A 27,456-nucleotide genomic window follows, 5' to 3' on the forward strand; every position below is an offset into this window, starting at 1 on the left:
ACTGGTCCCATCCCAAACTATAGTGTACCTAGGGATGGAGATTCACAGTCAAGCTTTTCGGGCTTTTCCGTCGGCCCCCAGAATAAGTCAAGCCCAAGGATGCATCCAGAACATGCTAATGAAGGACCGATGTTCAGTCAGACAGTGGATGAGTCTGATAGGGACGCTTTCATCACTGGACCAGTTCATTGCGTTAGGGAGACTGCACCTCCGTCCCCTTCAATTTCACCTGGCTGTTCACTGGAGAAAGGACAAGACGCTAGAAGCGGTCTCGATCCCTATTTCCGAGAAGATGAAGTCATCACTGACCTGGTGGAAGGACAACATCAACCTCAGAGAGGGTCTGCCACTGACTGTTCAGACCCCCAACCACGTTCTCTTCTCGGACGCATCGGACACGGGCTGGGGTGCGACATTAGACGGTCGGGAATGCTCGGGCACCTGGAACGCGGAGCAAAGAGCGTTACATATCAACTGCAAGGAGCTACTGGCAGTTCATCTGGCCTTGAAAAGCTTCAAGTCCCTCCTTCTAGGCAAGGTGGTGGAGGTGAACTCCGACAACACCACGGCCTTGGCGTACATCTCCAAGCAAGGAGGGACCCATTCTCTGAAGTTGTACGAGATCGCAAGGGACCTCCTCACCTGGTCAAGAGATCTAAACCTGTCTCTAGTAACGAGGTTCATTCAAGGCAACATGAATGTCATGGCGGACCGCCTCAGTCGGAAGGGTCAAATCATCCCAACAGAATGGACCCTTCACAAGAATGTATGCAAGAGACTTTGGGCCACATGGGGCCAACCTACCATAGATCTCTTTGCAACCTCAATGACCAAGAGGCTCCCAAATTATTGCTCGCCAATCCCGGACCCAGCAGCAGTTCATATAGATGCCTTTCTACTGGATTGGTCCCATCTAGACCTTTATGCATTCCCCCCGTTCAAGATTGTCAACAAGGTACTGCAGAAGTTCGCCTCTCACGAAGGGACAAGGTTGACGTTGGTTGCTCCCCTCTGGCCCGCGAGAGAATGGTTCACCGAGGTACTGCAATGGCTAGTGGACGTTCCCAGAACACTTCCGCTAAGAGTGGACCTTCTACGTCAGCCACACGTAAAGAAGGTACACCCAAGCCTCCACGCTCTTCGTCTGACTGCCTTCAGACTATCGAAAGACTCTCAAGAGCTAGAGGCTTTTCGAAGGAGGCAGCCAGGGCGATTGCTAGAGCAAGGAGGACATCCACTCTTAGAGTCTACCAGTCGAAGTGGGAAGTCTTCCGAAGCTGGTGCAAGTCGGTATCAGTATCCTCAACCAGTACCTCTGTAACTCAAATAGCTGACTTCCTTTTATATCTGAGGAAGGAAAGATCTCTTTCAGCTCCCACGATCAAGGGTTACAGAAGCATGTTGGCAGCAGTCTTCCGTCACAGAGGCTTAGATCTTTCCAACAACAAAGATCTACAGGACCTCCTTAAGTCTTTTGAGACCTCGAAGGAGCGTCGTTTGGCCACACCAGGTTGGAATTTAGACGTGGTACTAAGATTCCTTATGTCAGAAAGGTTCGAGCCGCTACAATCAGCCTCCTTTAAAGATCTCACTTTAAAGACTCTTTTCCTCGTCTGCTTAGCTACAGCTAAAAGAGTCAGTGAGATACACGCCTTCAGCAGGAACATCGGATTTTCATCTGAAACGGCTACATGTTCTTTGCAGCTTGGTTTTCTAGCCAAAAACGAACTACCTTCTCGTCCTTGGCCGAAATCGTTCGATATTCCAAGCCTTTCTAATTTGGTTGGAAATGAACTAGAAAGAGTCTTGTGCCCTGTTAGAGCTCTTAAGTTCTATTTAAAACGAACTAAACCTTTACGAGGACAGTCAGAAGCTTTATGGTGTGCTATTAAGAAACCTTCTTTACCTATGTCGAAGAATGCAGTTTCCTATTATATTAGACTGTTGATACGAGAAGCTCATTCCCATCTGAATGAGGAAGACCATGCTTTGCTGAAGGTAAGGACACATGAAGTTAGAGCTGTCGCAACTTCAGTGGCCTTCAAACAAAACAGATCTCTGCAGAGTATAATGGGCGCAACCTATTGGAGAAGCAAGTCAGTGTTCGCGTCTTTTTATCTTAAAGATGTCCAGTCTCTTTACGAGAACTGCTACACCCTGGGACCATTCGTAGCAGCGAGTGCAGTAGTGGGTGAGGGCTCAACCACTACATTCCCCTAATTCCATAACCTTTTTAATCTTTCTCTTGAAATGTTTTTTATTGTTGTTTTTGGGTTGTCCGGAAGGCTAAGAAGCCTTTCGCATCCTGGTTGATTTGGCGGGTGGTCAAATTCTTTTCTTGAGAAGCGCCTAGATTAGAGGTTTTGATGAGGTCCTTTAGTATGGGTTGCAACCCTTGATACTTCAGCTCCTAGGAGTCGCACAGCATCCTATGAGGATCGCGAGGCTCAGTAAGGAAGACGTACTTAAAAAGGCAGAGTAATTGTTCAAGTCGACTTCCTTACCAGGTACTTATTTATTTTATGTTTGTTATTTTGAATAACTGCTAAAATGAAATACAAAATACTTAGCTCTTAATAATGTAAACATGTAATGCTGGTCTCTACCCACCCCCCTGGGTGTGAATCAGCTTGTATGATCACCGGCTAAGTTTAATATTGAAAAATGTTATTTTTATTAATAAAATAAATTTTTGAATATACTTACCCGGTGATCATATATTAAAGGACCCTCCCTTCCTCCCCAATAGAGACCCAGTGGACCGAGGAGAAAATTGGTTCTGTGTTTACATGAAGTACTTGAGTACCTGCTCGACAGATGGCGCTGTTGATGTACACCCCCACCTGTATAGCGATCGCTGGCGTATTTTGTCCTTAGGTTTTTCTGTCGGGCAGCAGAGCTGACAGCTTATATGATCACCGGGTAAGTATATTCAAAAATTTATTTTATTAATAAAAATAACATTTTATTCAATTAAGCGGAAAATATTGGAAAGAGAGTGTGACAGACTACTAAAACTAGGAGTCATAGAGCAGATCCCCAGAACTTCCTTTTACTACTCCAACCACATATTTTATAAATTAAAACCAGATGGTACAGTACGACTAATCTTTGACATGAAGGTGCTTAACACCATGACAAGGAAACCTTCTTTTACCATGCTCAAGGCCAATACTATATTTCCCTATCTACATCTAAACTCTTGGGCCTGCAAACTAGATTTAAAAGATGCTTATTGGCACATTCCATTACATGCAAGTAGCCAGAAATTTCTAACCTTCACACTAGGTAAAAGGAAGTTCAAATGGACTGTGGTACCCTTTGGACTAAAGACAGCGCCTTATATTTTTTCAAAGATAATGTACACGGTGATTAAGTATATTAGAACTACATATAACATCTTAATATTCAACTAAATTATCTTGATGACATTCTTATATTAGCAAAAGATTATTCAAAATGTAAAAATCACATTGTTAGTCATTAAGATCTTGTCAGACTTAGGATGGAATATCTCTCTTAAAAAATCTACAATTGAATCGGCTCAAAGAATTGAATTTTTAGGAGTGCATTACATTATGATTAAGAAAACTATGAATCCCAGTCGGAAAAACATAGAGAAGTGTGTCAAATTGGCCAAAGCGTTCTCCAACTCAGTTAAATCTGACCTTCATTCCTATCAGATGTTAATTGGAGCCTTAAATTTCAGTGCTTCCTGTACAAGCTTGGGGAAGATTCCATCTTAAATATCTCCACAGATACCACAGTTATTTTAATTCAGGGTACAGAATCATTCCCAACACCTTCAAAAAATACCTAAAGCCATGGGAACAGAGACAAATGTACTGAGGTTAACATTCCAAAACCACAAATAGATGCAGAACTTTTCACTGATGCTTCCAATCAGGGTTGGGAGGAGCATTAGTAGTAGCGGGTAATATGCTCTCAATAAATGGAACTTGGACAAATGAAGAATCCTCTCTTCACATCAATGTAAGAGAGTTATTAGCTTGCTTCTATTCTATGGAACACTTCACTACAAGGTTATACAACAAAGTAGTCTTAATACATGTTGATTTAAAGGTTACTAATTGTTGGCTAAGGAAACAGGGTAGTATCAGGAACAAGTTAGCTCATGAACTGGTCAGGAAAATACTTAGTACCATGAAGGATCACAACATACAGATAAATCCCAGATGGATCAGGGGAGCAAGTAACACCATCGCAGACTTACTTTCCAGAGACCTGGGTTCCATTCACACAGAAACTTCCCTCAGTGACAGTCTATTCTCCTTAATCTGCTCTGACTTCAATTTCACCCCGGAAATAGATCTGTTCTCAAATGGCTTCAATACTAAGTGCAAAAAGTTTTGTTCATCTCTTCCAAACCAAAAAGCCATCATGCCTTTCCACCAGGATTCTTACTACACAAAGTAGCTTTTAAAATCTATAAAGAATGCAATAATAACATGCTTTTCTGCACCATATCGCAGGGCACAGAACCATGGACTCCATTAGTGAGGTCAGTCTCGAAGCAGCACAAACGATATACTGTGAAGATCGAAGACTACCAGATAGTTCTCAAGGATTGTATCTCACCCTCAGCAAAGCTCCAATCAACTTTGATCGCCTTCAAAATTTAAAGGACCAGCTCCCTAATGTCTTTCCTCCTGAGGGTTGCTCCAAAATTGCTATCAGCTTGAGGGACAGCTTCATGCACAAATATGAAAACCTATATAACATTTTTAAAAGTTTCATTCACAAGGAGTATGGAAGCAACAACAAATTCCCCCTGTTAGCAATTATTTTATTTTTAAATATAAAACTTACCCGCTGGTTATATAAAAGAGCTGAAGTCCCCTGACGCCAGGGCAGAAAATTCAAATCTCGCGCTATCGAAGATACGCCAGGTGTACCAACCGCACCCTAGCGGTAGAACAGATGGAACCACACACCATCTCCAGTTCTTCTCTCTGCCGCCATAGCTGGCTGACATATAGAAGTTCGCTCTTGTGTTTTACTCTCTTGGGAAGTTGTTTGGTGATGTACAACGTTCTTTTTTGAGTTTAAGCTATCGTTGATTATTTTCCCCTTGTTTCTTTTCTTGAAATCTTTTTGTTTGAGATTTTCTTTATTGATATTTCCCTTACTTTTTCTCGTCGGTCTCTCACGTTAACATTCAAAATGGCCGACTCCTCCCCTGCTCAGCGTAGGTGTGTTAGTGAAGGTTGTCGTACTCGACTTCCTAAAGGATCTATTGATCCTCATACTATTTGTGTGAAATGTAGGGGTAAATTTTGTTCTTTAGATGATAGGTGTAATGAGTGTCTTTCCTTAACTGATGATGATTTTGTTACTTTTGATCGTTATGTTAGGAGACTAGAGAGAGATAGAGTTAGGCGTAGTTCTTCCCGATCTGTGGATAGAGCCTTACCTAATGTACCTGTTCCTAATCCTATTCCTTCCCCTGTGGTGGTAAATCAGGAACCTACTATGAAAGACATGTTTACTGCTATTTTGACTCTTGGTGAGAAAGTTGAGTCCTTAGCAGCCGATAGAAATACAATTTTTTCCGAGTTAAAGGTATTGAAAAACCGTGATCCTGTCGGAACTGTGGAAAGTGTTTCAGTGTTGGATGTTGGTGTACCGAAAAGTCGTGACTCTCTCGGTGTTGCGACAAGTGTTGCTAATGTGTTTAGTGTTGCGGAGGGTGCGTCTGCACGATCTTGTCGTTCACCTAGCCTAAGACCTCTTTCGAGCTCTCAAACCCATGGGAGAAGTAATGTCGAACGGCTTAAGGGAACGAGAAGCGTCATCAATCGTGCAGACGTTCCCTCGAACGTTCCTGTTGCCGTAGCTCAGGTCGTTCACCCTCATCGTAGGAAAGGCGAGGTTCATGCGTTATCCCAGTCTTCCGATGAAGGGTCGGGGAGTGAGATCTGGCGTCGCGCGTCAAGACCGCTTAAACGGACGCATGATGTTTCACAGCGTCGGGAATCGCCTGTGCGGCCAGGATGTAGTTCGTGGGGTTCACCGGAACGTTTCCGTTCTCCCATCGCTTGCACTCCGGCTAAACGTTCAGATCACTGTGTTCGTGTGGATATGATTCCTTCCGATTCGGACCTTGTTACTATTCATGCACCCCCTCTTCCTTCGGATTGGCTTTCTTCCCCCGAAATGCGTGGTGACGTTGGTGCGAATTTTCCTTTAAGGAGTTCTGTTGATCCGAAATGGTCTACGCTTGTGTCTATGAAGGAACAACTCTCGTCGTTGATGGATTCTTATCAACCAGGTGCTGGCGTTATGTCTGGGCGTTCAATGTCAGACCAGTTATCGCACAGGCGTTCGATGGTCTCTGGTTTTGACGAGTTATCGCTTAGGCGGTCTCCCAGTCAGTGTTCAACGCCAGGTTGATTTTGATGAGTCGCGTCAGAGAGTTTTGGTTGACCAGTTTTTGCATTCTGGTCGCGGGGAAGAACATCGGCGTCGACAAGTGGACGAGATGCGTCAGCGATTTGAAGTAGTGGATCGTCCGCGTCAACAACTTTTGGACGCTTCGCGTCAAAACATTGATTCGCAGCGTCGACATCCTGACTTCTTTGATCGTTCGCGTCAACAGTCTTCGGACTTTAGGCGGCCTCTCGGCGATCTTCGACAGTTACCTTCTGATTTCAAGCGTTCTTCTGTTCAACAGCAGTCGGATTCGAAGCGGTCTAGGCAGTTGTTGGTTGAAGAAGATCGTCTACCCGTCCGTGTTTCGCATCAATCTACTTCTACTTCTCCCCATCAGGTAGACGCAGATGTTGGCCTTGACAGGCAGTCCCATCCAGACTTTGTTCCTTCGGTTCAGGCTGCAGCTGTTGCTGCACTGCCAGAAGACGAGCCTGAGGAAAAGTCGGATGAGGATGATCCTATTGAGGAAGTCTCTGAGAATGAGGTGGAGAAGCATTATCAGCATGCTGTGGATCTTCGCAAGTTTATGCTTATTCTGCCTGGAATTTTCCCGGATCAATTTACCCCTGTGGCCCCTCGTTCTCCGCCTTCTGAATTCATCTTAGGTAAAGCTACCAAGGTTCCAGTTTATACCAAGATGGTTCTTTCTCGATCCTCTAAACGGGCCTTGAAATTAATGGGTTCTTGGTTGGACTCCAAGAAATCTTTTGGCAAGACGGCCTTTGCCTTTCCTCCCGCTAGGTTAGCCTCTAAATCTAGTGTGTGGTACGAAACTGGTGAAGTGTTGGGCTTGAGTTTTCCTTCGTCTGCCCAAGGGGATTTTTCAAGTTTGGTAGATGCTTCTCGTCGTCTTGCCTTAAGGAAAACGAAGATTTGGTGGTTCATTCCAGAGTTCGACCATTTGCTTAAAGGTCTGTTCAGGGCCTTCGAAGTTTTTAATATCTTGGACTGGGCTATGGGGGCTTTGAGTAAGAGGGTCTCTGATATGATGGAAACGGACACTAGTGGTTTGGTTCATTTGATGTCCTGCTTGGACAAAGGTGTGAGGGATGGCTCCAACGAGCTTGCTGCCTTGTTTACAGCTGGAATTCTCAAGAAAAGGGCCACGATGTGCTCTTTTCTCTCTGCAGGAGTGTCTCCCTACCAGAAAACGGGCCTTCTTTTCGCACCTTTGTCTAATACCTTATTTCCGCAGGAATTGGTAGGCGAGGTGGCTACTGCCCTCACGCAGAAGGCCACACATGACTTGGTTACTCATTCGACTAGGAAAGTTTTGCCACAGTCATTCTCCTCTCGTAAACCTAAGGAATCCTCTTCTGGGTTTCGACCTCAGTCCTTTCGTGGGAAGTCCTCTGGAAGAGGCTCTTTTAAACCAGAAGGAAGGAAGCCTAGAGGCAGAGGGGGCAAGTCCGGCCGAGGTAAAGTCTGACTGCCCTTTCCTTCAGACAGCAGTGGGTGCCAGGTTGACTCGCTTCTGAGAGGCTTGGGAGAGGAATGGAGCGGACCCCTGGTCCGTCCAAGTGTTAAAGGAGGGCTACAAGATCCCCTTCCTGGCCAATCCTCCTTTAGTCACAGATCCAGTGGATCTTTCGCCCAAATACAGAGAGGGTCCCAAGAAGCAAGCCATGCTTCTGCAGACGTTTCTTTTATTAGAGAAGCAAGCAATAGAGGAAGTGCAGGATGTTACGTCTCCGGGGTTTTACAACCGCCTTTTTCTAGTACCCAAGAGTTCCGGGGGGTGGAGACCGGTTCTGGACGTAAGTGTGCTAAATGGTTACGTCCAAAACTCGACGTTCACTATGGAGACTCAGAAAACAGTTCTGGCAGCTGTGAGGAAGGACGATTGGATAGTCTCTTTAGATCTTCAGGATGCCTATTTCCACCTTCCGATTCATCCCAGCTGCAGACGTTATCTGAGGTTCATGGACGGAAACAAGGTCTTCCAGTTCAGGGCTCTTTGTTTCGGACTCTGCACGGCTCCTCTATTGTTTACCAAGATCATGCTGAATGTGGCAAGCATGCTGCATTCGAGGGGAATCAGGGCCTCTCTGTATCTGGACGATTGGCTGATAAGAGCCTCCTCAGCCGATTGTTGTTTGAAGGACCTCAAGATGACTTTGGATCTCTCCAGAGAACTGGGCCTCCTGGTGAGCTCGGAAAAATCACAACTGACTCCGTCCCAGGAGATTCTTTATTTGGGGATGGAGATTCACAGTCGGAGTTTTCGGGCTTTTCCGTCGTCGGTGAGAATCCAGGCAGCCCTCCTAAAAGTCCAAACGTTCCTGAAGAGAGATCTTTGCTCCGTCAGAGATTGGATGAGCCTTCTGGGGACTCTCTCGTCGTTAGAGAAGTTCGTGACCCTGGGGAGGTTGCACTTGCGTCCTCTTCAGTTTCATCTCAACCGCCATTGGAAGAAAGGGGACAGCCTCGACAGGGATTGCATTCCCATCTCGGCTTCCATCAAGTCTCATCTTCAATGGTGGGACAACGAGCCCAGACTGAAAGAAGGCTTGTCTTTACTTCAGAGGAGCCTAGACCTCGTGTTGTGTTCCGACGCCTCCAATTCGGGGTGGGGAGCCACTCTAAAGAAGCAGGAGCTTTCGGGGACTTGGACGGTGGAGCAAACCTCTCTCCACATCAATCAAAAGGAGCTTTTAGCTATTCATCTGGCTCTCATCGGCTTCGAAAAGCAGATCAGGGGCAAAGTGGTCCAAGTCAATGCGGACAGCACGACAGCTCTGGCCTATATTGTGAAGCAAGGCGGGACCCATTCTTGGCCTCTGTACGAGATTGCAAGACTGCTTCTCGTTTGGGCGGAGGAAAGGAAGGTGACTCTTTTGACGCGGTTCATCCAGGGGGTCAACAATGTGAGCGCAGACAGACTCAGCAGGAAAGGTCAGGTTCTCTCCACAGAATGGATTCTGCACCCGGACATCTGCAAGAGTCTGTGGCGGTTATGGGGTCGACCTCTCGTGGATCTCTTTGCCACCGCAAAGACCAAACGGCTGGAGTGTTACTGCTCTCCGGTTTCAGACCCCGAAGCTTTGCACATAGACGCTTTTCTGATGAACTGGTCACACATGGAGGTTTATGCTTTCCCTCCGTTCAAGATCCTTTACAAAGTGATTCAGAAGTTCATTTTGCACGAAGAGACCAGAATGACACTGATAGCTCCGTTCTGGCCGTCAAGGAGCTGGTTTCCAGAGGTACTAGAATGGATGGTGGATTTTCCGAGAAGCCTTCCCATGAGACCCGATCTTCTCAGACAACCTCACTTGGCCCGAAATCATCAAAACCTCCGAGCTCTACGTCTGACTGCCTTCAGACTATCGAAAAACTCGCTAGAGCTAGAGGATTTTCGAAGAAGGCAGCCAAGGCAATTGCGAGGGCAAGGAGGTCTTCAACCATCAAGGTGTATCAGTCCAAGTGGGAGTTGTTCAGGGAGTGGTGTAGGACTAACGTGATTTCCTCTTCCAGTACCTCGCTTTCCCAAATAGCAGATTTTTTCTTGGACCTTAAAGTTAAGCATAACTTCTCGTCATCTACTATTAAAGGTTACAGGAGTATGTTGGCGACGGTTTTTCGACACAGGAACCTAGACCTTTCTAATAATAAAGATCTACGAGATTTACTTAGGTCTTTTGATACGACCAAGAAGATTCAAACAGCTCCCCTCGCCTGGAATTTGGATGTTGTCCTTAAATTTCTCATGAGTGACAGATTTGAGCCTTTACACTCAGCTTCATTTAAGGACTTAACCTTGAAAACCCTTTTTCTGGTTACCCTCGCCACTGCGAAAAGAGTTAGTGAAGTGCACGCTTTAAGCAGGAACATTGGTTTTCGGAATGGGAAAGCCATTTGTTCTTTGCAACTGGGGTTTCTGGCCAAGAATGAAAACCCTTCTCGGCCATGGCCCAAATCCTTCGAGATTTCTAACCTTTCTGATTTGGCTGGCGGTGAATTGGAAAGGGTTCTCTGTCCAGTTAGAGCGCTACGGCTTTATGTGGACAGGACTAAGAATCTGAGAGGTAACTCAGACGCTCTGTGGTGTGTAGTCCGGAAACCCTCGATGCCCATGTCTAAGAATGCCTTGTCTTTTTTCGTTAGATTGTTGATTCGAGAAGCTAATGCCCAGTGTGATGAGTCGGATCAGAGGCTCCTCAAAGTCAAGACACATGAAGTCAGAGCGGTAGCGACTTCAGTGGCCTTTAAACAGAACCGTTCTCTGCAAAGTCTGATGGATACAACATTTTGGAGAATTAAGTCTGTTTTTGCATCCCAATATTTGAGAAATGTTCAGACTCGCTATGAGGACTTTTTTACGTTGGTTCCTTTTATAGCGGCAAATGCGATAGTAGGTGAATGATCTACCACTACGTTCCCTTTTTCCTAATACCCCTTTTCTATCTCTTGGAACTCGTTTGTTATGGTTGTTTGTGGAGATTGGTCGTCAGTCTTCCGCAATCTTTGATTTGGTTAGGTGGTCAATTTGTTCCTTGAGTGCACCCGGAACAAGGGTATTGGTTGAGGTTCTGTCATGTTATAGGTGGTTGTACCGTTTGACAGCTCCTAGAGATTTTCAGCCCAAGTGGATTACTGGATCTCTTAAGGATAGCGGACGAAATGAGGCAGAGTATCATTGCTGTCAGCTTCCTTATCAGGTAAGAACCGCTTAAGTTTATTGTATGTAACCCTTAAGTGAATTTCCTATATGTAGCTGTCTCTGACCCGCCACCAAGGGGTGTCAATCAGCTCTTTTATATAACCAGCGGGTAAGTTTTATATTTAAAAATGACATTTTCATAATAAAATAAATTTTTGAATATACTTACCCGCTGGTTATATAAATTTAACACCCACCCTCCTCCCCTCTAGAGACTACCTATGGTATGGCTATGAGGCATGGAAGAACTGGAGATGGTGTGTGGTTCCACCTGTTCTACCGCTAGGGTGCGGTTGGTACACCTGGCGTATCTTCGATAGCGCGAGATTTGAATTTTCTGCCCTGGCGTCAGGGGACTTCAGCTCTTTTATATAACCAGCGGGTAAGTATATTCAAAAATTTATTTTATTATGAAAATATCATTTTTCAATCACCTTATAGACAAGGGACTGTCTTACAATACCCTGAAGAGCTACAGAGCAGCTTTAGGTCCAATCTTTTCAGGTTATTTCCCAGGTTACTGTCTTGCAGAAGACAAATATGTCAAAGCAATGATATCAGGAGTTAATAGAAGGAAGCCTAGCAACTCTCACCATTTCCCTGGCTGGGATCTAGACAAAGTAATCTCGTTTCTCAGCACCACAAGAGATGACTCTACCTTACTACTGACACAGAAAACCTTATTCCTAGTAGCCTTAGCTTGCCCTTTAAGAGCAAATCAATTTAACAATCTCTGCATTTCCAGGAGCACCTTCACCCCAGAACACATTGTCTTACGGAACCACCCTTCCTTCATGGCCAAAAACCAAAAGAACAACTACACGCCAATAGAGATCAGCTTTAGGAAGCTTCCTAACAGACCAAAAATATGTCCAGTCAGACAATTGAACTTCTATTTGGAATACACAAACAAAGTATGTATGGAAAGAAACATAGACAGGAAAGATCACATATGGCTAGATGAACACTTCAAGATAATGTCTTTACAAAAAATGAGACAACTTTTTAGGGAGTGCATTTTCAGAGCCGACCCAAATGCAACTAAACAGTCAACTAATTTCCACTCTATAAGGGGTCAAGCTTCATGAAGACTGCTATACAATGGAGTATCTATACAAGAAATCATGTCCAGAATGAATTGGAGAAGCGACTCTGTCTTCAGCTCTTACTATGCTCTCCTCGGGCTACAGGGAGCTTTCGATGCTGTGGTCGCTGGACTGCATCTTCAAGCCCCCTGAAGCATCTGCCTAGCTACCACTGGTGAGTCCGGAAGGTTGAGACCTCCCTCTCCAGAACTGTAAGTTTACTTGTGAACGAAGGTTCTGGAGTGGGAGGTGAGACCTTCCCGACTCAAGGTCTGGGTCACCCTCCAACCCTTCCCCCGTGAGCCGAGGAGACCATGTACCTAGGAGGGAATATTCTAACAAACTTCATAATCCAACAGAGTAGGTTATATATACAAGAATACATACACACAATCACTATTATTCCACAGAAAACAAACTAACTGGAATCTTTCAATTTTTACATCAACCAAAAGAGCACAAGAAGATTGACCTTACTGGTAAAAAGACCTTTGTGTTCAACAAATTTGCACCTTCACAGTAATTCCTTCATAACTTGAACAGCCTAAGGTAAGCTCAACCACTTCTGGGTTATTTTTTGTTCTATTACAACTTCAAAAATGTGACTTCCATTGCCGAGTCAACCCGCTCGTCCCTGGAAACTCCGCCCAAGGGGGCGTGGTTTAGGGCTCGCGCTGCTGCTTGTTAGGGTTCCAGGGGGGGGGGGTGTATAAGCTATCACTGGTGAGTCCGGAAGGTCTCATCTCCCACTCCAGAACCTTCGTTCACAAGTAAACTTACAGTTCTGACGTTAGCAGGCTCAGACACTCTTCCGTGCTCGGTAAGAGCCTGTTTAAGCCTAAGGACGTGGAGCTAGCCGCTGAGAGGTGGAGGAAGTCCAACCAAGACTCCCTCCTCCACAGGGCCCTGACATCTAGGCCCTACAAACCTCCAGCAACTCAACAGCCCCGTCCAGCTAAGAATACGAAAAAGACTACAGCAGCGAAGCCAAGGGTGTCTAAGCACTTTCCCGTCAAGGACAGGAAGGGCAGGAAGTCCTCCAGGGGAGGTAAAAATCCTAGAGGGAGCGGCCGTGGCCGTAAACGCTAGGATTGGCAGTCCCCCTGCATGTCCACCAGTGGGGGGATGCCTACAAAGTTGCGCGACAAGGTGGCAGCAACTCGGGGCAGATACCTGGACAATTTCCGTGATCGCTCAGGGTTATCGCGTTCCGTTCACATCCTCTCTACCTCCCCTGACAGCGAGGCCAGTGTCATTGAGCTCCCTTACCATGGGATCGGTAAGGGGGCAAGCCCTCCGGGCAGAAGTCGAGACCATGTTGAAGAAGGACGCTCTCCAACAGGTGGTAGACAGGTTCCCAGGCTTCTACAGTCGACTCTTTCTTGTAAAGAAGGCGTCTGGAGGCTGGAGACCAGTCATCGACCTCTCGAGCCTGAACGGGTTTGTCAGACAGACTCCGTTCAGTATGGAGACGGCAGACACGGTCAGTCTTGCAGTGAGACCGCAAGACTTCATGTGTACACTGGACCTGAAGGACGCGTACTTCCAGATCCCAGTCCATCTGTCTTCCAGGAAGTACCTAAGATTTTGCCTAGACAACAAGATCTACCAGTTCAAGGTGCTGTGCTTCGGTCTCTCCACAGCTCCTCAAGTGTTCACCAGAGTGTTCACCCTGATTTCATCGTGGGCTCACAGGATCGGTATCCGTCTCCTCCGTTACCTGGACGACTGGCTGATCCTAGCAGACTCGAAGGCAACCCTTCCTCGCCACCGAGACAGGCTTCTCGAGCTTTGCCAGGATCTGGGGATCATGGTAAATCTCGAGAAGTCCTCTCTGCAGCCCTCTCAGAAACTGGTATACCTAGTCATGGTCATAGATACCAATCTCCACCAAGCCTTCCCATCAGACAACAGGATAGCAAGGCTGAGGAAGGTCGCAAGGCCTTTCCTCAAATGAGAAGAACTTCCAGCCCAAACGTGGTTACGTCTCCTCGGCCACCTCTCTTCCTTGGTCCGTCTGGTTCCCAATGGTCGCCTCAGAATGAGATCCCTCCAGTGGCGGCTCAAGTCCCGGTGGAATCAAGGACACGATAGCCCGGACTTTCGGATCCCTATAGGTCCTGCGGAACAGACGGACCTTCAGTGGTGGCTAGCAGACGAGAACTTACGAAAGGGAGTGGATCTTCTCGTCCTTCCCCCGGATTTGATGTTGTTTTTGGACGCATCAAAGATAGGGTGGGGGGCCCACGTTCTGAACCACAGGACCTCAGGCCTGTGGTCAGAATCAGAAAGGTACCTCCACATAAACCTGCTAGAAATGAAGGCCGTATCCCTGGCACTTCAGAAGTTCCATCAGGTCTTGGCGGGCCACTCTGTGGTGTTGATGAGCGACAACACCACAGTAGTTGCTTATATCAACAAGCAGGGAGGTACCTTCTCAGAACAGCTATCCCATATTGCAGTAGAGATACTGAGATGGTCCGAAGCCCACTCGGTCACACTTTCAGCTCGCTTCATTCCAGGCAAAAGGAATGTGCTCTCCGACAGTCTGAGCAGAGCGACGCAGATAGTGAGTACCGAATGGTCTTTGGATCCTCAAGTAGCCAACAAAGTCCTGACTTTGTGGGGTTCCCCGACTGTGGATCTGTTCGCTACAGCGCTGAACTTCAAGCTCCCGCTGTACTGCTCCCCAGTCCCGGACCCCGAGGCTCTCTGGCAATATGCCTTCCAACAACGGTGGGACAACATTGACGTTTACGCCTTTCCCCCGTTCTGTCTGATGAGGGGGGTGGTCAACAAGACCAGAATATCGGTCAATCTATCGATGACCCTGACAGCTCCGCTATGGCATCACGCAGAGTGGTTTCCGGACCTCCTGCAACTCCTCACGGAGGTTCCGAGAGAACTCCCTCCACGTCACGAGCTACTCAAACAACCACACGCCAACATCTTCCACAAAGCCGTAGCTTCGCTTCTACTTCACGCCTGGAGACTATCCAGCACCTCCCCGCTGAGAGAGGATTTTCGCAAAAAGTTGCGAATAGGAGGTCTGGACACCTGCGCAGGTCATCCGCAGGGGTCTACAAGGCGAAGTGGTGAGTCTTCTGTGGTTGGTGTCGTGGAAGGGGTATCTCTCCGCTTGATGGCACTATTCCAGCAATAGCGGAGTTCTTTGTGTATTTGCGGGAAGAAATGCGCCTTTCAGTCTCAGCGGTAAAAGGCTATCGCTCAGCCTTAAGCCTAGCCTTCAGGCTCAAAGGAGTGGACATTTCTTCCTCGCTGGAACTTTCTCTACTCATACGGAGTTATGGGCTTACCTGCCCTCAGTCTGAAGTAAGACCTCCTCCATGGAACGTGGTTCGAGTTCTCAGGTCTCTGAAGAGACCTCCATACGAAACATTACGCCAGGCTTCAGATCGCCACCTTACTTGGAAGACGGTGTTCCTGCTAGCTTTGGCCTCGGCCAAACGAGTCAGCAAACTCCATGGTCTCTCATACGACATCGCCCATTCAAGGGGATGGGGGGAGGTAACGTTCAGATTCGTCCCTGAGTTTGTTGCCAAGACTCAGAATCCGGGAGTGCCGGACCCTAGGTTCGACTCTTTCCAGGTTTCGAGTCTTCGTTCTGTAACAGATGACCCAGACCATCTCCTACTGTGCCCAGTAAGGAGTCTGAGGTTGTATCTTAAAAGAACAGCAGCACAGTTCGTCTCCAAGTGCAAGCCTTGTTTGTGAGCACTGGGAAAACGAAGAGGAGGGTCACCAGGAATACCATCTCAGCCTGGATTCACAAGGTAATACACCTAGCCTTGAATCCTGACCCTCCTCCGTCACGTCGCCCCAGAGCACATGATGTCAGGGGCATAGCTACGTCTCTGGCCTTCAAAAAGAACTATTCAGTGACGCAGGTCCTGCAAGCTGGGGTGTGGAAGCGTCAGACGACCTTCACAGCCCACTACCTGCAAGACGTAACACACAGGAGACTCGGTACGTTCTCTATTGGCCCTGTGGTGGCTACACAACAGCTGGTCTAACCTCAGGCTCCTTAATGGACAGGTAGCTGAAGGTTGAGGGCATTGCTACCCGGTTTTAGTCTGCATGAATGAAAAGGTTTGTCTGGCCCTTATTCTTTTCTTTATCCTCTCCTCCCTTGGAGAAAGCAGCATCCTGGGTTCTCTGCACAGCTGACCTCAAACCACTGCAGGTAAACCACGCTCCATTGTGTTCCTAGTATTAAGATTATTACTGTCGGGTCCCCATACCCTGACGAGGTGGTATTGGGAGAGTCCTAGCCTAGATTTCCATCTGAAGAACTTCAGGTCAACTTCCTAGGACAAGTCACTCTTCTCACCTTCACACACAGCTTATGTAGGCCGCAGCAGTTGCACAGCAATGCTAGCGAGGTGCAGGGACTCCTTATTTCCTGAGTACTTACACACTCAAATATGGAGTCCCCAGCCAAAGCCAAAGCCAGTATGGCAGGGACTTACCACCCTTCCTAAGGGGTGAGTCACCCATATTAAATAGCGTGGTTTGTATTTCAGTTATGGAACAAATGACAAATTCGTAGATAATTTGTAGTTTTCCTAACTATACAAACCTTAGCTATTTAATCAAACTTGCCCGCCAGCCCTATCCCCCGTGAAATCCTACCTCTAAGCAAAGTGAAGCATTCACCGGTGTGTGTGTGTGTGTGTTGGGGGGGGGGGGTTTAGCAAGCTACCCCTCCCTACCCCCCACTAACTAGCGGTGGGGTAGTAAACCCTCGTTAAAAATCTAATGGCTCGTCATTCAGCTCCGTCGAAGTAATAACCCATATTAAATAGCTAAGGTTTGTATAGTTAGGAAAAATACAAATTATCTACGAATTTGTCATTTTGGAGAACAGATGATCTTATCTCTTTTCCCTGCAATCAGAGCTAAGAATGATTTTAAGCCAAAATGTTTATGACAAATTTCCTCTTTAGAAAGGAAGTTACGATTACTTCAGAGAATAGATTTCTTTGTTCAGTTAAGACTGTACGTAAGATTCCTAATTGCTCTTTTTCCAAAAATGCTATGTACTTTCTGGTTAAAAGATTGGTCACTAAGCCTCACAAGGTGTTACATCCAACATAAATAGAAGACTTGAAAATTATGGTATATAACATTAAGAGTGCAGCTATTTCTTTGAATTTTTGTAGGAATCTTTCTAAAGAGCTTTAGCAGCTGCTCAATGGTGTATCAAGTCAGTATTTGCTAAACATTATTTTAAAGAATCCTGGCTCTCTTCTCAAGAACGCTGGCCTTTGGGTCCCGTAATAGCTGCTGCAAATGTGGTTTAATGAAAGTTGGTTTTATATTAATTTTATTAATTGGTAAATCTGATTAGTTTTAGGTCTTATTTTTTTCTATTTGAAATGGTGTTGGTAAAGTATATGGATAAGTAATAGGTAGTGAAAAGGATTTAGAAACAATCTGAGGAATTAATTTATAGCATTAGCTGTAAAGCACTAGACCAAGAGGTGAGTCTAATGTAGAAAATACTGTAAGAATTTAAATTTCCCATCTCATTCCCTCATAACCAATGTCCATCATAGTGAGTCAGTCAGCAAAATGAATATCAGGAGAGGCTTATAGAAATAAAAAGAATTTTTATGAATAGAACTTACCTGGCAGTTATATATACATAGCTAATAATCTCTATTTCGGCAGAATTTTTCTAAACGTGGCAACCGCCTTGTGGTGGTTGGGTGGTAACACCCGTTAAAGGGTGGTAGGAGGAATCATTCCCGTTTTCTGTTCTTCAGTTCATCTCTGCCGGCTGGATCGACAACACGTTGGTCCGTCATTAAGAGTTTTTCTTCGCTTTCCCTGTCTCGGTGTACCAGTCTGCATTTTGGTGAAGTACTCTGATTTGGGGTTTTGGCAATCGTGTTTTTTGTTATCTCTTTGCTTTTTTGCTGTTTTCATTATGAGTGAAAAAAGTCATTACCGTGTCTGTGCGAACGAGGAATGTAAGGTGAGACTACCAAAAATGGCGGTAGACCCTCACACCGTGTGTTTGAATTGTAGGGGTTTTGTTTGTGCCCTTAATAATAGGTGTGGGGAATGTAAAGTTTTGGATGAGAAGGATTGGTTGATTATGAAGCGCTATGTGCGTAAGCTAGAGCTCGATAGAGTTAGGAAAGCTTCTAGGTCTAAGTCTAAGTCTGTTAGTGGTAAGGAAGACAAACTTAGTGTAGATTTATCTTTTGAACCTATAATTGATTCCTCTTTGGAAGTTGATCCTTCCCTTGAGTTAGTAACTCCTGCACCTCCTACAGGATCCGTATCTGCGGATGACCCTCGGTACGCTAGCCTGGCTGCCGAGTTGAAGGCCATTAAAGAACAACTGGTGGCCTTTAAAGGTAAGGATAGTGAAAGTGCTTGTGTTAGTGCAGTGGAGGTGGCGATTGACCGAACCTGTCATTACCCTAGGCCTAGACCTCTACCAAGCTCCCAGGACCAAGGGAGAAGGTACGTCGATGACCGAAAGGGGGTGAGAGGTACGTACCCTCGGTCAGCCGTCGCCTCAAACAGCCCTGTTGCCGATTCCCAGGCTGTTTTTGACCGTCACGGAAAAGACGTGTCGGATGTGTTAATTTCTTCTCCGAATTCGTCCAGACGTAAATGGAAGTTTGAAGCGTCAAGACCTACTAAGAGGAGATGGAACGGCGACGAACTGTCTCGTTCTTTCTCTCCCGGTTCTAGCAGTTATGAACCTTGTCCGTCGTAGGATGATTTCGACTCCGTGCCTGTGAAAAGGGCGAAGCCTAAGCCTACTGCCGAAGATCCTCCCCCTTCTACGAGTGTTATTCGTCAGCCCTCCCCTTCGGGGCCGCAAGACCCAGCTGATGTTGCTAAATCCTTTATGTCTGTCATGCAGGAACAACTTTTTACGTTAGTGCAAGCATTTAGCCACCCTCACGCCCAGTCTGATAGACGTAAAGACGACTCGTTACCTATTAAGAAGTCTGCTTCTAAGAGAGAACGGAGTTCTTCTCTAAAGAAAACTTCTCCCTCTCTACGCCAGGATGAGGAATGTGTGCTTTCGCAAGGCGATACTTCTCGATACCAGGACGATACGGTTTCTCGTTCTCGATACCGAGACGATTCTTTATCGAACGATGCTGCTTCTCGCTCTCGATGCCAGGACGATACCGCCTCCCGTTCACGATACCAGCACGATACCTCCTCTCGTTCGCTTCGCCACGACGATACCGCCTCTCGTTCACTACGCCAGGACGATACCTCCTCTCATTCACGACGCCACGACGATACCGACCCTAGTTCTCGACGCCATGGCGATACCGCCTCTCGTTCACGACGCCATGATGATACCGCCTCTCGTTCTCAACGCCAGGACGATACCGCCTCTCGCTCTCGACACCAGAACGATACTGCCTCTCGTTCTCGGTGCCAGGGCGATACCAGCCTGCCTCTTCGGGACGATACTGCCTCTCGTTCCAAGGATTCTTCTAGCGCTGGGCTCCAGGATGCAACCCGTCTTTTGCAGGACGATTCCTTTGATTTGCCCTGGTCGGGTTCTAAGGAACCTTCTTCTCGTTCGAAGGATATTGCAGATGTGGATCAGGACCTCGAGGAGGTTTCTGATGACAATGATAATCCTGCCGACGCTGCTGGAGATTACAAAGTTCTCTCTCGCTCCCTTCTTGAATTTTTTGGAGAGGAATTCCAACCTCCTGCCCCTCAATCTCCTCAATCCCAATTTAACAGGAAGAAGTTCAAGAAACAGTCGGCCTTCATCAAGATGAAACTGTCGATTTCCGCAAAGAAGGCTCTTACAAAGATTGATGACTGGATAAAGGAGCGGAGACTAGCAGTTAAGACTTCCTTCTCGTTTCCACCAGCTCGTCTTGCTTCAAAAGCGGGTATGTGGTATGCAACTGGGGAACCTTTGGGTCTGGGAGTGCCTTCCTCCTCCAAGGGTGACTTCTCTGGCTTAGTGGACTCTGCTAGAAGGCATGCTCTCAACTCACCCAAGGTCATGTGGTCGATGTCGGAGCTGGGTCATCTCGTCAAAGGTATTTTTAGAGCCTTTGAGGTTTTCAGTTTTCTAGACTGGTCGCTTGGGACTCTGGCAAGGAAAACTGACCAGATGGAAGGATCTAGGGACCTTACCAGTATTATGTCCTGTATGGACAAGGCCCTCAGAGATGGGCCGAATGAGTTGGCTGCGCTGTTCTCAGCTGGGATCCTAAAGAAGAGAGCCCTGCTTTGCTCTTTTGCTTCAAGGTCTGTTACCATTGCACAAAAGTCTGAGCTTCTTTACGCCCCCCTGTCTCTGCATCTTTTTCCCGAGTCCCTGGTTTATGACATTACGCTTTCTCTGGCCCAAAAAGCCACCCAAGACCTTTTATCTCGTTCTGCTCGTAAGCCCTTGGCAGCCACTCCTCCTTCTTCGAAACGGGAGGAAAGGAGATTCCAGCAGCCCTTTCGGGGCAGGACTACTTCTTCAAGACCAGATTTTAGAGGAAGAAGGCAAGAATCAGGACCAAGATCTACCAGGGGTTCTTTCAGACCTCGCTCCAGAAAATGAAGTTCGTCTCCTCCAGACAGTAGGCGCAAGACTGTCAGGTTTTTGGCAGTCTTGGAAGAGGAGAGGGGCGGACACCTGGTCCCTCTCAGTCATCAAGGAAGGATACAAGATCCCCTTTCTGAAAAAACCTCCTCTCGCAGATGCTCCGCTGGCCTTAGTAGCCCGGTACACAGATCCGGGGAAACAGAAAGCCCTAATAGACCTTGTCGACCAAATGCTAGACAAGGGAGCGATAGAACCGGTTCGGGATCTATCCTCCCCAGGCTTTTACAATCGCCTGTTTCTGGTCCCCAAGAACTCGGGCGGATGGAGACCCGTCCTGGATGTCATCTCTCTCAACATCTTTATGGAGAAGACAAAGTTCTCCATGGAGACGACTCAGTCGGTGCTGGCATCAGTACGTCCAGGGGACTGGATGGTGTCCCTCGACTTGCAGGACGCGTATTTCCATGTCCCCATTCATCCGACTTCAAGGAAGTACCTGAGATTTGTAATGCAGGGCAAGTGCTTCCAATTCAGAGCTCTTTGCTTCGGTCTCAGCACGGCTCCTCAAGTCTTCACCAGGATAATGGCGAATGTGTCAGGCTGGCTGCATCAGGAGGGGATAAGGATATCCTTCTATCTGGACGATTGGCTGATTCGTTCACGATCGAGGGAGAAATGTCTGGAGGATTTACGGAAGACTTTTATGATGGCTCAAGATCTAGGCCTGGTCATCAACAGGGAGAAGTCTCAGATCAGGCCGAATCAGACTATTCTCTATTTGGGGATAGTTCTGAATTCAGTTCTTTTTCGGGCTTCTCCCTCTCAGGAAAGACAGACCAAGTGTCTCGTAAAAGTCAGAACTTTCCTGGACAAGAAGAGGTGCTCAGCGAAGGAGTGGATGAGTTTGCTGGGGACTCTATCCTCCCTCGAACAGTTTGTCTCTCTGGGGAGACTCCATCTAAGGCTTCTTCATCACTTTCTTTCGAAGACGTGGAACAGAAAGACGCAGGAAGACTCCTTTTCCTTTCCCATTCCAACAGAAGTCAAGAATCTTCTGAAGTGGTGGCTGGACCCAGCCTTGTTAGGGGAAGGGATCTCCTTACACAAGAAGAACCCAGACCTAGTGTTGTTTTCAGACGCATCAGAGTCAGGTTGGGGGGCAACACTAGGAAGCAAGGAGGTCTCAGGCTATTGGGAAGGAATTCAGCTGGGATGGCACATCAACAACAAGGAGCTGATGGCCATTTTTCTGGGGCTAAAGGCCTTCAAAGACTTGGTGTCTGGGAAGATTGTGGAGGTCAACTCAGACAACACCACAGCTCTTGCTTACATCAGGAAGCAAGGAGGGACTCACTCTCTGTCTCTGTTCAAGACAGCAAGAGAGCTCCTTCTTTGGGCGAAGGAGAACAGGATAAGCCTGCTGACGAGGTTTGTTCAGGGACAGAAGAATGTGAGGGCGGACATGCTCAGCAGGAAAGGGCAGGTCCTTCCCACAGAATGGACCCTCAACCAACAGGTCTGTCAGAGTCTCTGGAGGCTGTGGGGGAGTTCCATCATCGATCTTTTCGCCTCCAACTTATCCAAGAGGATCCCCATCTATTGCTCCCTAGTTCCGGACAAGGAGGCAATAGCAGTAGACGCCTTTTTGATGGATTGGACGGAGTTGGACACATATGCCTTTCCCCCGTTCAAGATCATCAATCTGGTAGTCAGGAAATTCGCTCTCCTCGATTCGGGACGAATGATCCTGATAGCTCCGTTCTGGCCGATGAGGGAATGGTTCACGGAGGTGGTGGACTTGTTGATGGACTTTCCAAGAAGCCTCCCTGCAAGTCCAAATCTGCTCAGACAACCCCACTTTGAGAGATATCATCAAAACCCCCTCGCTCTCAATCTGACTGCCTTCAGACTATCGAGAAGCTTGTCAGATCGAGAGGATTTTCAGCGCAAGCTGCGAAAGCTATCGCCAGAGCGAGGAGGGTCTCTTCACAGAGGGTCTACCAGTCCAAGTGGGAGACTTTCAGGGCTTGGTGTAGGAAGCACAAGATTTCCTCATCCATTACCTCTGAGCCAGATTGTGGATTTCTTGTTGTACCTTAGGCAGGACGCTAAGCTGGCTGTGTCCACTATCAAGGGGTACAAAAGTATGCTCGCTTCTGTCTGTCGGCATAGAGGCTTGGACCTGTCTCGCGATAAGGACTTACATGACCTCTTGAAGTCTTTTGAGACAACCAAGCAGGCCCAGTTAAAGCCCCCTTCTTGGAACCTTGATGTGGTTCTTAAATTTCTGTGCACCAAGAGATTTGAGCCCATCTCACAGGCTCCCCTTAGGGAGGTTACCAAGAAAACCCTCTTCCTTTTGGCCTTAGCAACAGCTAAAAGAGTCAGTGAAGTCCATGCAATTGAAAAACAGGTAGGCTTCAATCTGAATGGGGCAGTTTGTGCCTTAAGATTGGACTTTCTCGTTAAGAACGAGAACCCTTCCAAGCCCTGGCCAAGGACCTTTGAGGTTCCTAACTTGACCAACCTAGTGGGTCAAGAGCAAGAGAGGCTCCTCTGTCCAGTACGAGCCCTCAAGGCCTACTTGTCTCGCATGAAAAATGTGAGAGGCTCTTCTAGCTCCCTGTGGTGTTCTGTGAAAGATCCTCAGAAGCCCCTTTCCAAGAACGCTTTGTCTTTCTTCCTGAGGGAAGTTATAAGAGAAGCGCATCTCTTGTGTGAGGAGGAACACTTCGGACTTTTAAAAGTGCAGGCTCACGAAGTGAAAGCCATTGCGACCTCGCTTGCTTACCGCAAGAACATGTCGGTCCGTCAAATTATGGATGCGACATTCTGGAGGAGCAACTCTGTGTTCGCCTCTCATTACCTCAGAGAGGTGAGAGTGGATTATGAGAAATGCTATACCTTGGGCCCATACGTAGCTACGGCTTCTGTATTAGGCAAAGGAGTTACTACCTCCCCTCAACCTTAGTTTTGTATACTTGTGCGTAGGTTGGTGTTTTTATTGGTTGTCTGAGGACTTCGACTTGTGTACAGTCACCTCAGTCTAGTTAGATAATTTTTATCTACTTTGCAAAAGTTAGGTGGTTGGTTTGGTAAAGTTTGCAGTTTTTATTTTGGGCAATAGGTAGTCCTGAAGTCTAGTCAGATTGTTGGTCTCACCCCGTTGACAGACTCGATTGAGTGTTTTCAGCACTGCAGGTCACATCCTGGCTGACACTCCTAAGGGAAAGCGACTCAAGAGGCAGGAACCTTTGAAGTCAGCTACCTTAGCAGGTAAGGAATCAAGGTGTTTATTTATCCTACAGCTTTTTTGGTTGTTTCCCCAACGATGTTTACTGTCTATCACCCTCCTCCAAGTGTGTTAATCAGCTATGTATATATAACTGCCAGGTAAGTTCTATTCATAAAAATGGAGTTTTTATGATAAAACAAAGTTTTATGAATACTTACCTGGCAGTTATATATACATTCGAAGGCCCACCCACCTCCCCTCAGGAGACAGGTCGGGCATAGATGAACTGAAGAAAAGAAAACGGGAATGATTCCTCCTACCACCCTTTAACGGGTGTTACCACCCAACCACCACAAGGCGGTTGCCACGTTTAGAAAAATTCTGCCGAAATAGAGATTATTAGCTATGTATATATAACTGCCAGGTAAGTATTCATAAAACTTTGTTTTATCATAAAAACTCCATTTTAATAATAAAATGTGTTATTTCTATACTGATGTTCATATTCATGACCAGCCTCCTTCCCACTGACTGATAATGTTCAGAGAATAAGGAATTAGTTTTCACTTCGAGCTGAAGAGGCAGGTGCTGGGTAGTCACACCATGGTTGTTGCCAATATTCACCAGATGTTGTATAGGTGGGTGAGAGGCATAGCCACTTGAAGGGAAGATAGGAATTTTTTTTTTTTGGGGGGGGGGGGGGTGGGGGGTGATTGTGGGCAACATTGATATAAGTCAACTTTCAAGAATATTATTATTATTATTATTATTATTATTATTATTATTATTATTATTATTATTATTATTATTAATAATACTTGCTTAGCTGTAACCTTATTGGGAAAAGCTGGATGCTATAAGCCCAAAGGCTTAAACAGGGAAAATAGCCTAATGAGGAGGGGAAATAAGGGAACAGATAGAATAGTGTGTCTGAGTGTACCCTCAACCTAGAGAACTCTAACCCAAAACTGTGGAAGACCATGGTACAAAGGCTATGGCACTGCTCAAGACTAGAGAACAATGGTTTGATTTTGGAGTGTCCTTCTCCTAGAAGAGCTGCTTAACATAGCCAAACAGTCTCTTCTACCTTACCAAGTATAAAGTAGCCTCTGAACAATTACATACATTAGTTAAGAACTTCAGTGAAGAAGAATTTTTTGGTTATCTTAGTGTTGTCAGGTGTATGAGGAAAGAGGAGAATGTGTTAAGAATACGGGAGACTATTCAGTGTGTGTAGGCAAAGGAAAAATGAGCCGTAACCAGAGAGGAAACCAGTCAAAGCAATATGAAAAATAAATTGAGTATAGAAATAAATTTTGATAGAATTCTATTTTTTTTTTCTTTTGTAAAGTTGCATAAGCAAACCATTGAGTGGCTATGCACAAACATATCAAATAGTGTTTGAATTAAGTGCAAATGTTTCTGTTCCTCAGTGAGTGGCTGCATTGCTCATCAAGTTTGGCTCCTAAATCGACATGGCACTCGCTTTCCTACAGGGAATGATATGAGCCGATTAGTGGATGTTTTGCCTACTATTTCCAAACAGATTGTGTCTAATCACCATCAGGGTAGAGGTATGTCTCAGTACTGTAATTTTATTTTTGTCATTTTTTGTATACTGAATATAGGCCTACTTATACTTTAATGATAACTGTACAATAATTAAAACCTTGTTTAGATATTTTGTCCTTATAGTAAATAGACCACTGTCATATTCTATTAAAATGCTCATAGTAAGCACATATTATTTCATGAAAAAATATCTTCATTTTCTTGACATATCAGATTGATTTCAAACTGCCTTGTGATGAATCAGTAATTGAGAAAGCCTCATTGGAAGGAACCCCTATATCTTATGCATGTTGTCACATTGTTGCTTTTGTTTCTACCAATGCAATAAAACCTTGCCCCTTTTCATAACTGTCATTTGTTTCAGTCAAGCAGCAAAACATATGGAGTCATCAGTTCTCCTGGTTGTTCTCTATTTTGCATACTTTTAAGCCTACAGTAATTGCCTTTATGAAACTACTCTGATGTTCATATTGTACCTCCCTTTTCCTGCTATGGTTTGCTGTAGCAATTCAGGCCCTGGGCTCTAGACTGGATACTTCTCCTTAGGGCCACCTCAACGGATACATACGTCCGTGGATGGATCTCTTGAGGGGGTGATCCTGGCCTCCTTCATGTGGAAGTAGCGATAAGATTGAGTTTAATTTTCTTCTTTGTCATGATTGGGGATTTGTAATCATTTAGGAAAGTAAAATTCTTACTCAAACTCAGGTTAGAAAATTACATCAGCAAGTGTGGAGAGGTTGTGCATCTGCTCTGTCATACAGAATTTCCATAATGCGGGCAAAATCTTCCTAGCACCGTTCCTCAGTGAGGAAGCTCGTGCCTCAGATGAGCGCCTTTGCTAGAGATCTCTTCAAGTACTAATTGAAGAATCACTAATTAGTCTCCTGGGATTGCTATCCCTCCTCATCTTGATGGAACATGTAGTTGTTCCGTAACCGAAATACAAACCACGCTATTTACATTGGGTTTACCTTTCGGCGTAGCTGAAATGACTAGCCAATAGTTTTTAACGAGGGCTAACTACCCCCGCGCTAGTTAGCGGGGGTAGGGGAAGGGATAGCTTGCTACCCCTCCCCCCCACACACCGGTGATTTGCTTCACTTCACTTTTGGCTCCGGCGATGAACAGATGTGTCTGTCCATCGCCCTCGTTGACAGCCTTAATCTTTTTTGCTTTTTCTTTCAGTTTGTGCGTGTGTGTTTTGAAGTTGGCCTCACCCTTATTGTTCACTATGCGCAAGTGCCCTGGAATTGCCGGCCGCCCTTGTGGTACTTTTATGTCGGCGGTGGACACAGATCCTCACACCCTTTGCTCGCAGTGTCGAGGCCGACGGTGTGATAAAGAGAATACGTGTAGTGAGTGCAGGGAGTGGTCTGCCTCCCAGTGGGAGAGGTTTGGCCGCCGGCGTAAGAAGAAGTCCAAGAGAGACCGTTCTCCTTCCGGGGTTGCCTTGAAGGAGGAAGGCTCTCGGGACTCTTCTTTCGCCGCCCAAACCTCCTCCGAAGCTCCCCCTCGTTCGGCTCCTAAGGAGAGTCTGCCGAGTGGGAGCGAAGGCCCTAGTTCTGTTTCCCGACCTTGGATTGGGGGAGAGGGCGTCGCCTCCCATAGCGGGGCGGTTCCTCCTCCTCCTCCGGGGGAGGTTGTTGCTAATGAATCTTTGTCTAACGATGATCTTTTTCAGATTTGGGCTTCCCTGGGGCTTAAGGGCCTTCCCTCCAGGGTTGCCCTGATTGACCTTGTCCAGTTGGGGGCCTCTGTTAAGCAGTCGCCGGTGATAGCAGAGGTAGATCCTCTGTCTATTGTCGACGTCGTGGTGACAGAGGCTTCCGACGGGTCGGGTCAATCCTCTGCAGGTACTGTTGTGGATGATGGTGCTGAC

General features: G+C 46.4%; 1 protein-coding gene across 1 annotated transcript in view; it reads left to right on the plus strand.

The window, feature by feature from the left end:
* The window catches only part of LOC137631890 (multiple inositol polyphosphate phosphatase 1-like), a 126,090-nt gene that overhangs the window by 32,411 nt on the left and 66,223 nt on the right, over positions 1-27,456 (plus strand). The window contains exon 3 of the mRNA XM_068363895.1: positions 25,436-25,576. Within this exon, the coding sequence (XP_068219996.1) occupies positions 25,436-25,576 (141 nt within the window). The remainder of the gene's footprint in view (positions 1-25,435; positions 25,577-27,456) is intronic.

Source organism: Palaemon carinicauda, chromosome 40 (genome assembly GCF_036898095.1).
Source record: "Palaemon carinicauda isolate YSFRI2023 chromosome 40, ASM3689809v2, whole genome shotgun sequence".
Classification (NCBI taxonomy): Eukaryota; Metazoa; Arthropoda; class Malacostraca; order Decapoda; family Palaemonidae; genus Palaemon; species Palaemon carinicauda.